Genomic DNA, 11,739 nt, shown 5'->3' on the forward strand with positions numbered 1-11,739 from the left:
GTTTTCAATATTAAAATTATATACTAGTAAAGACTAGTTCCCCCAAAACAAGTTCCTCGCCGCTCTTATTCCCTAGGAACTTGAATACAATTTAAAAGAAAATGTATTTCGATTTTGGCGCTCCTTGCCTGCATTTTTGGTAAGGCCTAGCACACCTACTTATGACGCATTACTTAAAACATGTTATTTATTTGTAGTTTGTATGTCTAGATTATCGATGTAGTACACGCACAAATAAACACTTTATCCTACATTATTCAAAAAAGTTCGGTAAAAAAGGTGATATACCAATTATACTTTACTTTCTGTTCCTGTTCCTCAATTTTTCTTCCTTAAGTTTCCTTGTTCTTACTCTTAACTACATTTATCAGTACGTAGTAGTGCTAAAAATGTTATTCCTTACACCTAGCCAAAAAAATAGTGACAATGATGGATTTAAGGAATAAAATACAATGTACAAAGCAGTCGAAGCCCGGATTTTCTAATAAAAATAAAGTGGGGGTGGGGAAACAACGTTTTCTATGGGGCGGGTTACTTTGGGAGTGGGTTGAAAAGGGGCATGGGCATAACATCAACATCACTTTGGCATAAATAGTCTTTTTGTGTTGCTGGATTATCCTGGAGACATAAGCTTTTAGATGTTGCGGTTTCGCTGATTGCCGCCTCGCTGGTTGCGATTGTTGCCACCTGCTCCCCCGCCCGGAAAATGTCCTCCTCTGCCTCCCCCATTATTGTTATTGTTTCCATTGTTGAAGTTCTTGAAAGGCATGCCCATGTTACCAATGTTGCCCATGGAATTCATGTTGCCCATTCCGCCAACTCCTCCTCCATTGTTGCCTGCTCCGCCGGCAAATGGGTTAAAGGGATTGCCATTAGGCACAGGTCCTCCTCCTTGGTTTAATCCTCCTAGGTTTCCTCCATTGCCTCCTGGCGGCATACCCAGCAATCCAGCTCGCGGTGGTGGTTGATTAAATTGGGGTCCCAGATTGCCCATTTGCATCATCATTCCGGACATGCGTAGCAGTCGAATATTTGGCGGCGGTACCCTTAACATCTGGGCCAGATTTGGAGGAGGTTGCGATAGATTGGGCAGAACCACTCCTACTCCTGCTGCTGCTACAGGTACTCCACCAGCATTATTCTCCTCGGGCATCTGCACCACCTGACCATTATCATCCACGAATATGAAGAGCTTAGCAAAGATTTGCTGCAACGTTGGGTTGTTCACTATAAAGCTGACATCAAAAATTTTTTGAGCGCCCTCGGGTAGCTGATGAAATTTTTTTAGCTCGGTAAAGACCAACGCGAGTTGTTGATTTACCATTATCTTATTGTTGCTGCCCAGATTCTTGTACCAGTTTGAGCTTTGCATGAGGCTGCGGATTTCAGATATTTGTTTACTGCCACCAGTGGCATTGGTTGTGGTAGGTGTCGGGTTCGCCGTACTCGCAGCTGCTTGAGTTTGAGCCTGAAGATGGGCTCGCCGAGGATCGCGACGTGGATCTGTCCGTACCGGAGGCTTTTCAATCTGTAGATTCGGAGGCGGTACGCTCATCGATGGCGGTGGGACACTCATTGATGGTAAATTGGCAAACGTCGGGGGTGGAGAACTGGGCGTGGTATCACGTACATTGGTCTCAGACTCCGGCGAGGCTATGCTCGCCCCGGAACGTCCAAAGGAGTCACTCGATAACGAGCCCGCTCCCGCTAATCCCATCGATCCCATGGTTGCACTACTGTCCGGCATTTCGGGTAAACCCAGAATACGACGCATGCGAGGATCCCGTAGATCACGCTGCTCCTTATGCATAGCGCTGGCCCTGATTTGAGCATAGCTGGCTTCCTCCACGGACACCTCCTGCAGCTGCCAGCGGAGCGGAGTGTGCGAGAAGATCGCCGCATCAATTTCGGTGGCGGGCATATAGTGTTTCATTGGCTCGAAAGGAAGTCGCATGTCTATATCACGCTGGCGCAGCTCCTCCTCCAGGAGAGGCTCCCTCCGCCGCTGCTGTTCTTCCACTTTGGAAGGATCAAAATCATACATGGAAGGACGCACATAAAGCGAGGGAGTTGTTGGCGGCAACGCTGCCGTAATGGCAGGTAATTCTGGCATCTCTTCATCTGGATCCTCCTGCTTCGGCGACTGTGATCCCGGCTCTGGAGTAGGAGTCGGTGTCAGCGAACGTGAATTTGAATTGGAGTTCTCATTACTGGAGTCCACATCTCCGTCGCCGCTATGCGCCTTGAAAGGATTTCGTATAATGTCGCGGTAGAAAGCCGCTCTAGCCTCGGGATCCGATTGTTTGTCGCCGAACAGAATCCGACTGAACACATGGGTGGAGGTGCTGCCTCCGCTGGACGAGGGTTTAAGTCCCGATTGCTCTACTGCAGCGAATTGTGGCATCTCCTGATTGGGCGACGTGGCACTGGCTGGCAGCAGTTGAGTTGCCGAGGATCCCTGGCCTAGCATGTTGCTCATAAAGCTTGGCAAATCGTAAACAGAAGGCAAGGGTGCCTCCTCTGTGGCGGAGTCCTGGAGGTCGACTGTCGGTGCTTTTGCCGGCTTTGGTTGTTGCTCCTCCTCAGGGGTGGACTCGTTGCCGTCGTCTATGACCAGTTGTTCGTCATCATCTCGATCATCGTCCACTTTAATTAAATGGGAAATATTTATCAATACAATAATTCAAAAGAACAAATAATGGCCTAAAATTTCGTAAACTAGGAAGGTATGTCTTTGTTAACCGTTCTAACCGTTTTTGTTTAGCATGTTGTAAGCTTTCAGCAATGTACTATACATTAAACAATGGTCTTACGTTAATTTAAAATCACGACTTGTTCTTTAAATATCCCACCCAAATTTCTTATTTTTAAACAGCTTAATATCAATTAATCCGAACAACTTACGCGGATCATTGCCCGAAAAGCTGACGTGTGCATCCTTCAGATACTGCGTATAGTCCACCATAATAAACCCATTGCTGTTGGAGTTGCTATTGTTGGTCTCCGTGTCTGGCTTGGCAATGGGAGTGCTAATAAAATAGGCACACAATTAGCATAAATATATAAATGCTATTTCTTAAGTGATAAGCCTACCTGATTGTCGTTTCGGTATGCGTCTGTGGCTTGGCGTCCTCGGCCTTGCGCTGAATCTCTCCAATCTCAACCAGAGTTAGACCAGCCTCGGTTAACTGACCAAACGGCACCTGCAACATCTGCTCCAGGTTGGTAATGCCCAACTTGTTCAGCTTGGCCATGTTTTCCGTACTCAACACGTGACTGAGATTGACTAAGTCTAAATGTTGTGGTAATGGTTTAGCAGCTGGCGATGTGTCGCCCGCTTCTGAAGAAACTGCTCCACCAGCTGCTGCCTTGGCTGCCGTTTTCTCAGCCCAACGGGATTTGCGCTTTTTCTCCGGATGCGGTGGATTGATAACCATGTCTAAAAGAGAGGGGATGCAGCCACCGACTTCCGCACCCGCCTGTTGTTCCTGTTGCTGCTGTATCTGTTGCTGCTGCATGTGCTGTTGCTGCTGTATGTGCTGCTGCTGCTGCTGCTGCTGCTGCACGTGCTGTTGCTGGTCCTGTCGCCTGCCCATTCCTGCACTGCCCATTATGCTCCACGTATTCTCCCGCTTAAATTGCTCGCACAACTGTTCGTGCCGTCGCGTCATCTGCCCCAGTGCAATTTCTCTCGATATTCGTTTAAAATCACCAAGGATCTCTTTAGGTGCCGTCTCCATGTGTTTCAGCAAGATGTTGCGCAGCTGCTCGGAAAGCGGTTCGCCGTGATGAAAGAGACAATCGTCGCCGGCATAGCAATCCATGCCCAGGTAATAGTACTTGCAGGGAAACTCCTTGTGCATATAAGAACATTTGTCTCGTTTGGCACAACAGTCCATCAAATAGAACTTGCACAGCTCAAGTTTGCGGGGTTCAATGCGACCGCTACCGCCCATCTTCTCCTGACCGACACCACCACCTCCCTCACCGGAATCACGACGATTTCGCTTGGCTCCTCCTCCAGCTCCACCTCCCTCATGGCGATCACGATCCCTTCGCTTGCGGTTATTGCCAACACGCTGCTGCTCCTTTTCTCTATCTCTCCGCATTCGACGCCTTTGGTTTACCAAACCAGGTGCAGAAACCTCCTCATCGGAATAAGAATCGTAGCTGCTGTAGGGATCCTGCTGCGATTCATAGCCGCCTCCTCCTCCTCCAAGGGCAGCTCCCGGTCCCACGGCTGGGCCGTCGGCTAAGTCCCAATCAGGAGCGCTAAAACGCTGACCACCACTACCGGAAGAGGGTGGTGCTACTCCTCCGGGCGGCGGACTGCCACCGCGTACGTTCATCATCTCATATTCGTCCATGTCATCACTGCCAGCACAGCCCGCCACACTAGACACATCACCATCTTCACGGCGGGACCGTTTCTGGAGAGCATATGTACGGAAAGTTAATTTAAAATACAGAAATAAGGATTCATCCAAAATTAACGTAAATAAACAGAAAGATAAGCAATCTTCTCGGGGGTTGTGTGTTGTGATGTTTAGGATATCAAACATTTATTATGGAACGTCAAGCAATAAAATCGAAATACAATCGAAAACTTCTTGGTGGAAATATCTTATACTTAAATAATAATAATTTTTTTCCATTTATATGACCCCCAGAAATTGATTTAACAAGGTTTTGGTGGGAATAACTCATAATTAAATCTATTTATCCAGACACAATTTAGTAAAATCATAATTTAAAGTCATTTGTTCAGCAAATGTATCACATGAAAGGGTTTCAAAAAGTAAAATGAGTAAATGAGAAGTAAAAGCTTAAGTTCCCTGAAGTGAAAATATTAAAGTTTGCCATCGTCAATTTAACTTGCATTGCTGTTATCGTTCTGAAAACCGATTCCTCGGACCCTGCCTAAATGCCCACCTGGCTGGGTGGTGCCCAGCTAAACCAAACCATGCAGTAATAAAGTTGATAGATAGACCGAAACTAAAGGCAAAAAGAACAGGGTAGTGACTCGAATAAGAAAACAATTGGTCATGGAATTTGGTCACGCTACCTAACCCTGTTTTATAATTTCCTAAGTTCTCATAATGCTATAAATGTTAAACATATTATTTGTAATTTTATAGGATTTAAGGATGCCCAATGAGAGGCTGGAAAAGGTGAAATATTAAAGTTGGCCTGACCTGGTGCTCCTTGTCCTTCTTTTGCTCTCGCTCGCGTTCTTTTTTGCGTTTCCTTCGCCTGCTGCTGCGACTTGGCTGCTGGAGATGATTTCCGCCGCCAGATAATAATTCACCGGATCCCTCCAAGGACGCATCCCCCAAATCCTGGTTAGACGAACGCATCCTAGGCATTGGTGGTTCTATGCCCTTCTTTTTTAAGGCATTGGCAATGGCATTCTCGATGCTGCTAGCATGGTCATCTGGGATAGTCAGCACCAAAATATAGTGAATTAAATTTAAAAGAAAAATAAATCTCCTGAACTATTACCTTCCAATGGCCTAGGCTTCTTGGATTTGCTGCTATTGTTGTTTTGTGGTCCTGCAGAATCTGCAGATAATCCCATATAGACGACATCCTCGTCGGTGATTTTGTCCTTAACCTCGATGCCCACAAATTGGACCTCTTCATCCCCTGGGGAAACTTTCTTTTGGGCCGGAAAATTTGGTGGCGGTTGCTGCTCCTCCTCGTCATCATCGTCAATTTCACCATCCTCTAAATCCTCCACCAAATCAATTACAGGCGCATCCGCCAAAATTGATGACATTGTTGTGTCTATAGCCTATCTCTCAAAAGCAGTGGAACTCGTAAAAAGCCTGTGGAAAGCGACTCCCTTTTTGCAAGACTGCTGGAAACACAAGAGTTTTTGGAGAACCTTTTGTTGATAAGGGTCATGGATATTGAAAACGTTCTATGTAGTTATGTGTATATATATCTCGAAATATTTAAGGGTGAAGTCCCAACCTAACCACATATGCGATCACAAACTTATAACTGAATGAAGGAAATTGGTTAACAATAAAAGCAAACGTTCCTGATTGGTCGAAATGGAGGTGTGTGATGTGATCTTTTAAAATAAATTTATTGTTAAATCTGAAAAGGAACAAATCTCTGCCTTGTAAGTGCGTTTTCAATGTGAAGAGGCAAACTGCATACTTCCCTCGTAATCAATTTACAAAAAAAATTAAAAGGAACCTAATTGCTTTAACAGGAATTACATTTTATGGTAAACTTTTAAGACTAGTAATCGTACAGTGGCCAACGAAAATGTTGCGCACAGCACGCATGCTGCACGCCAGTTCTGTTTTTATAAATTTAATAAATTTGGTATGTGTTTATTTTGTTATTCTGGGCCATTTTCTTCAGTTCGCACATTAAACTGAAAGTAGGTATTACACCTGAAAACGTTTGTAAGTTTGCAGGTTAAAACCTACTTCTAGTTTGGCATGCGGATAAGAAAACGGCTCTTAATGTTTTCAACTAACTGGCCAATAACAGAAATTAATTTCTGCAAGTGTTTTAATTGGTTCCAAAGAAAACTGAGCGAAAGCGATCATATTTAAACAAAATAAAATGTACAAAAACTGTTTGTATAATTCTGTTCCTTTTGCCAACCTAGTTCAGGATCACATGAATAGATTATGTCAACGCAGATTAATACTCAGGTCAAGAAAGATTTTGTAAAGGTTGTTCATCCCACCCGAAGGGACTAAATGCTCAAATAAAAGCAATCCATTTTAGCTTGAATCAAGTATTTTGTAGGAATGCGATGGAAGTCCTTCTTGACCCCAGCTTAACTCAGAGTTGGCACTATCTTGCAACGGACGGTAAAAACAACTTCTGGGCAATCTGCAAAGGAAAAATGGCTTTTCGCTAATATTTGGTTAATATACTTAAACATTTTTTTTAATATATATATTCTAAAATATATGAGGGTTGGGTAACAAAGAGGATAAAACGGAAAAAAGTCAACCAATTCCATAGTTTTAATAAAATTGTTGATATTTTATTAGTTTTAATCAACAATTTTGTCAAAACTAGCTTTGATACAAGAATTGTATCAAAATTATTGTATTTAATGAATTAGAAAGAAAAAGGTTATCCTACAAAAAAATTCAAATTTTAATTTAAATTTATTAGTTGTAGAAAAACGAACTTTAGGTGCAGCATGCGTGTTGTGTCACATTTTCGCTGACCACTAAATGTATATATGTATGTAGCATTAAATAAAAGCAAACGAAATACACTTTTGAGATCGCCATAAACAACATACAAATGTATATAATTTAGAAATTATTGAATAAAAGTTTTCTGAATTAAAAAAAAACGCAACTCCTGAAAACCGAAAAGCGAAAGTCAGCAAACCAACAGCAACAACCATTTCCATTGATTTTTCAAACAATCGTGTAGTTTGTTGTTGTGTGGAAGAACATGAATCGTTACACATAAGTCACACGCGCATATCTGCTACACATACATATGTATGCATGTACAGATGTATATCTGGGCGCGCTTGTACATATGTTAGTTTGTATATATCTGTCGTACTTGTAGCCTGCATACAAAATATTGATATATATCTGATGCATGCAATAATTTTGATTAATGAAAATAACAAAATCAAGTGATACTCACACACGCACATAAGGAGCGCGTGCTAAATTTTGTCTCGCGGTTGTTTATCATGTTGTCTCGCTTACACACCCATGACCTAACAAAGCATATGTACATACAGACAAGACTTCCATATGCATGTGTGTGCGTACGTGTTGTGAAGAAAGAGAATGTCTTCGTTAATTTATTATTTATGTTTGTGTAAAAAGAAAACCTTTTTGCTTTTTGTTTGCTGTGCGAGTTTCTTGAATGCTACTGCAAAATGCAAGCGTTTGTGCCAAGCACAGCTGCGCAGTTTACAGTTATGTATGTACATACGAACATACATACATTGAACGAAAAAGCACGCATTTTTATCTTGTTTTGCTGGCGTTCCAAAACCAAATGTATTTTTCAACAATTTGCGCCATTCGTCCCTTTCTCACACCCACACACGTAGGCAAGGGAGGCGTGGCCCCAGTGCAACACACATGTACATACATACATAGGTACATATACAGGGGAGTACATACAGATATTTCGGAACTAAGCCAAGCAAACATTTCATTTTTTCGATCTTACTTTTTAGCGTGATTTTATGTGCGATTTCTGTTTTCTTTTTCATGCGGAACATTTACAACCTTTCGGCATTTCTTTATAACATTTCTGTTCGGTTGACGGTTTATAGGTAGAATTTGTTGGTTCGTTGTTTTGCTTTTCGCTTTCCTGTTTTTTTGGCGTCACGGCTTACATAATGTGGAAGTGGTACAGTAGGTGAATAAAGATATATATATAGGCATATGTACATGGCATACAGCAGTGGCCATGCATATATTGACATACATCTAATGTATACGTATTTGGTGACGCAGCGTTTGTGTGGGTACATACATATATAGGTACGAAAAAATCGTTGAAGTTTTCGCAGAATCGAATAGCGACTTTAGACTTATTTTTTGCTGATACTATATATATGTACAGGTTTATGTGTGTGCGTGCGGCGATCTCTCGCTCGCACCCGCTTTAGCTCGCTTTCGCCCTCTCTGTCTCTCTGCCTGCGGGCCGGGGCCCTGTATCTCAGTATCTCTCTCTCCCTTTCTCTGTCTGTCTCTGTTACGCTCATGGACAGAATACAATATACAAAAACATTAAATTAATAAAACTTTTCGTCCAAAACATAGTAGTCAGGAGGGTTTGCAACAGTTTCGACAGTTTCTACTTGAATGAAAATCCCAGCGAAAGTGCTGGGCAAATTTGACTAAGACCCGATAACATACCGTTTATCGATGCATAAAGTATTCAATTATTTATACTGAATTATGTATACGTTTCAGTATATAAATACTGAAAATCCCAGCGAAAGTGCTAGGCAAAATTGCCCACAACCCGATAATATTTATCGATGAATGCAGTGTGACCGCGGGAGTATCTGTAAATTATACTGTTTGGTTTTGAAGAATAAACTACTTTCTTCATTGAAATATACCGCAACCGCATACTTATATAGCATTTAAGTGTTCAAGTATACCCAAAATATACCATATCGTCATTTTCTACTTATGCACTGTAAATTAATTCCCATTAAAATATATATTAATAAAAAATATTCCCCCCTTTCCAGGTTTGACAGTTCTTTCCTGCCATTTTGATATCCGAATGGCAGTTTGTCTAAAATTTTTCAAAGACAAACGCACGTATTTACATATAAAGTCAACAATAAAGTTGCCATTTTCAACAATTTTGTAAAATAATTGGCAACATAAAAACGCAATTCTCAATTTTTTTTGCAGTTAGACCTAAAAAAAGGCAGATTTTACAGGGAAAAAGAGGAATTGGCAGCCCCGACCGAACCTCATATCGCACAATTGTTAGCTTTTTTATGCTAAAATGAAGTCCCAAATTGGTACTTTCCCGCACAACATGGCCGGATCGAATCTGCTGACCCAACTGGACACCATTGACCTCAACGATCTGGTCTACGTGGAGCGTGACCTAAACTTTGCACAAAAGGTACGAAAACATTCACAAGATAACTTAAACAAAAAATGACACTAACTTTGTTTTGATGGTTTAATTACCGGGAAGACTAAGTTACTGCTCCAAACTTCATTATCTTTATTTCCTTTCAAACGTATGTTGAAGAAAGCAGAATCGAAACCCTAAGTTTGTAGTTTACACATCCACAAATTTATTAATTAAACTGACATTTCTTCTAGGTAGGCCTTTGCTTCCTGCTTTATGGAGACGATCACTCGGACGCCACTTACATACTGCAGAAACTATTGGCCATGACTCGATCAGACATCCGGCAAAGCGATCTGCTCATGCAGTACGCCAAATCCCGGCCAGAAACCTGGAAAAGACACCTCGTAGAGGCTCTGTGCATTGTTGGGGCCCGCCAAGTGCTTCGCAGATTGGGTTTCCGTTGGCATGAGCTTCGAATGCACTATTTGCCACATATTAATGGGATTGCCCTGCATGTTCATCCTCTTTTGAAAAGCCTCTATAAGATCTGTGAGGAGTTGTCGCTGGCGCAAAGTGGACGCTTGGTCCTGGATGTTGGCGAGAAGGTGGTGCGACAGCAAGCGGGAGATCCTCTCCGTTTCTACGACCACACTTACCTTGAGGTATTCCTGCTAGACTGGCTGACCAGGAGATGTATACGGCTAGGAGACATAAATGCCACGGGCAGCGATGTTCAGCTGCTGATCGAGCATCTTAAATTTAATGATTTGCAGGAGCAAGCCAGGTTGCTTATAGACACAATCAATAGCAACGCTCCGGATCAGGATCAGACGGTGGCTCCCCCTCTGACCATCAAGCGAGAGATGCAACCCGACAGCCAACAGGCTTCCAGCTGTTCCACAGGCTCCGCGGCTTCCTCAAGTGCTTCTATCCGGCGAAGGAATGCCCTCCAGTTGAGCCGCGAAAATGCAGGAATTTGTCTGATCATCAACCAGCACTGCTTCCACCGGGATGTTACCGAAGATCTTAAGGTGGATATGATACTAAGTAAATATAAAAATAAACCCTCTTATTTCCTCTACAGAAATATCTTTCGCCCAAAGAATTACAAAAACGCGATGGGACGGATGTGGATAAAAGCCGACTTATTGAGGTATTTTCGTCAATGGGTTACAATGTGGAGTCACATGACGATGTGAATCACCTGGGCATTATGGACCTCATTCGCAGGGCCTGCGATAGGTCACTGCTGCGGGATTCACTGGTGGTGTGCATCCTAAGCCACGGTTTCGAGGAGGCCGTCTATGGAGCGAATAGCATCGCCTTGCGGATTACGGATATTGAAAACTTGCTCTGCAGCTACGAAACTCTTTACAACAAACCTAAGTTGCTAATCATCCAGGCATGCCAGGAGGAGGTTGTCAAGAAAGATGAGCAAAATCAAATTGGATTGCCCGTACGCATTTTTTTTCTCGTCTATATTATAAAAACTAGCTCATCTAATAAGTTAAGCTCGTGTTTTTATGTTTAGTTTTCCTTTTGTATTCTTCATTTTCAGTTTAAGATTGATGTCACCACGCAGTCGCCGTGTCAACACGTTAATATGGTACGGGCCATGTCCACAGTGAATGGATTTCCTGCGCTGCGACACACGCACATGGGCAGCTGGTTCATCCAGAGCCTGTGCGATGCCATCGATCAGCATTCTGCCAGGTAAATAGCTCACAAAGGTACCGAATTCAACTAATACATACATATAAATCTTTTCCACAACGCCTAGTGAACACATTGCCGACATCCTAATGATTGTCACCAACGTAGTGTCCAAAAAGCGGGGTAAAAACGACGAGTCAATGGTGCCAAAGTCTAATAGCACATTCGTCCAGCACGTTTACTTGCCACCTCGCCTTTGATCGGAACATTCTGTAGTTAGTAAATGGTAGAAGGATCTTCCTCAAAAACTATAAGTTAAGTCTGTTATGCAGTCTTGCAAGTCTTTATTTTAATGGATCACTTTTAGAATATATGAATTTATAAATAGAGATAAACATTCGTATGCCTTTTATAATCTTAAAAAATGGCCTAGGACATGTACGACTTTCCTATAAATAAATTCATAAGAAAAGAATTAATTTTGCGTAGTTTTGACTTGACCGATATTGTTTCTAT

The 11,739-nt window shown here is 42.5% G+C and overlaps 2 protein-coding genes across 9 annotated transcripts; one reads left to right on the plus strand and one right to left on the minus strand.

The window, feature by feature from the left end:
* Positions 1-169: 169 nt before the first annotated feature.
* Positions 170-8,847, minus strand: su(sable) (suppressor of sable). Of its 4 annotated transcripts, none has more exons than XM_017081395.4 (6): positions 8,497-8,847; positions 5,503-5,857; positions 5,196-5,434; positions 3,094-4,430; positions 2,905-3,029; positions 170-2,646 (listed from the first exon to the last, which is right to left on the minus strand). In XM_017081395.4, exons 2-6 carry the CDS (start codon positions 5,777-5,779, stop codon positions 635-637), a joined length of 3,990 nt encoding a protein of 1,329 aa, XP_016936884.3. In that variant the 5' UTR covers positions 5,780-5,857; positions 8,497-8,847; the 3' UTR covers positions 170-634. The 4 variants fall into 4 exon arrangements, with proteins under 4 accessions (XP_016936884.3, XP_016936886.3, XP_016936885.3 ...); XM_017081397.4 differs by having other exon boundaries at positions 5,503-5,860; XM_017081396.4 differs by having other exon boundaries at positions 8,449-8,847.
* Positions 8,848-9,065: 218 nt separating this feature from the next.
* Positions 9,066-11,702, plus strand: Dredd (Caspase-8 Dredd). Of its 5 annotated transcripts, XM_065867896.2 has the most exons (6): positions 9,066-9,171; positions 9,396-9,615; positions 9,822-10,601; positions 10,655-11,026; positions 11,102-11,283; positions 11,351-11,702. In XM_065867896.2, the coding sequence occupies exons 2-6, from the start codon at positions 9,493-9,495 to the stop codon at positions 11,481-11,483; spliced, it is 1,590 nt and encodes a 529-aa protein (XP_065723968.1). In that variant the 5' UTR covers positions 9,066-9,171; positions 9,396-9,492; the 3' UTR covers positions 11,484-11,702. The 5 variants fall into 5 exon arrangements, with proteins under 5 accessions (XP_065723968.1, XP_065723969.1, XP_065723967.1 ...); XM_065867897.2 differs by lacking the exon at positions 9,066-9,171 and having other exon boundaries at positions 9,256-9,615; positions 9,822-10,617; positions 10,674-11,026; XM_065867895.2 differs by lacking the exon at positions 9,066-9,171 and having other exon boundaries at positions 9,263-9,615.
* The last annotated feature ends 37 nt before the right edge of the window (positions 11,703-11,739 follow it).

The sequence above is a fragment of the Drosophila suzukii genome, chromosome X (assembly GCF_043229965.1).
Source record: "Drosophila suzukii chromosome X, CBGP_Dsuzu_IsoJpt1.0, whole genome shotgun sequence".
Lineage (NCBI taxonomy): Eukaryota > Metazoa > Arthropoda > Insecta > Diptera > Drosophilidae > Drosophila > Drosophila suzukii.

What these genes read in the sequence shown, in the direction of transcription:
- Dredd (XM_065867896.2), top strand. Translation starts at nt 9,493, where the DNA reads ATGAAGTCCCAAATTGGTACTTTCCCGCACAACATGGCCGGATCGAAT. An exon ending in ACCTAAACTTTGCACAAAAG is followed by an intron (nt 9,616 to 9,821) that starts GTACGAAAACAT and finishes CATTTCTTCTAG; the next exon opens with GTAGGCCTTTGCTTCCTGCT. An exon ending in ATCGATCAGCATTCTGCCAG is followed by an intron (nt 11,284 to 11,350) that starts GTAAATAGCTCA and finishes CACAACGCCTAG; the next exon opens with TGAACACATTGCCGACATCC.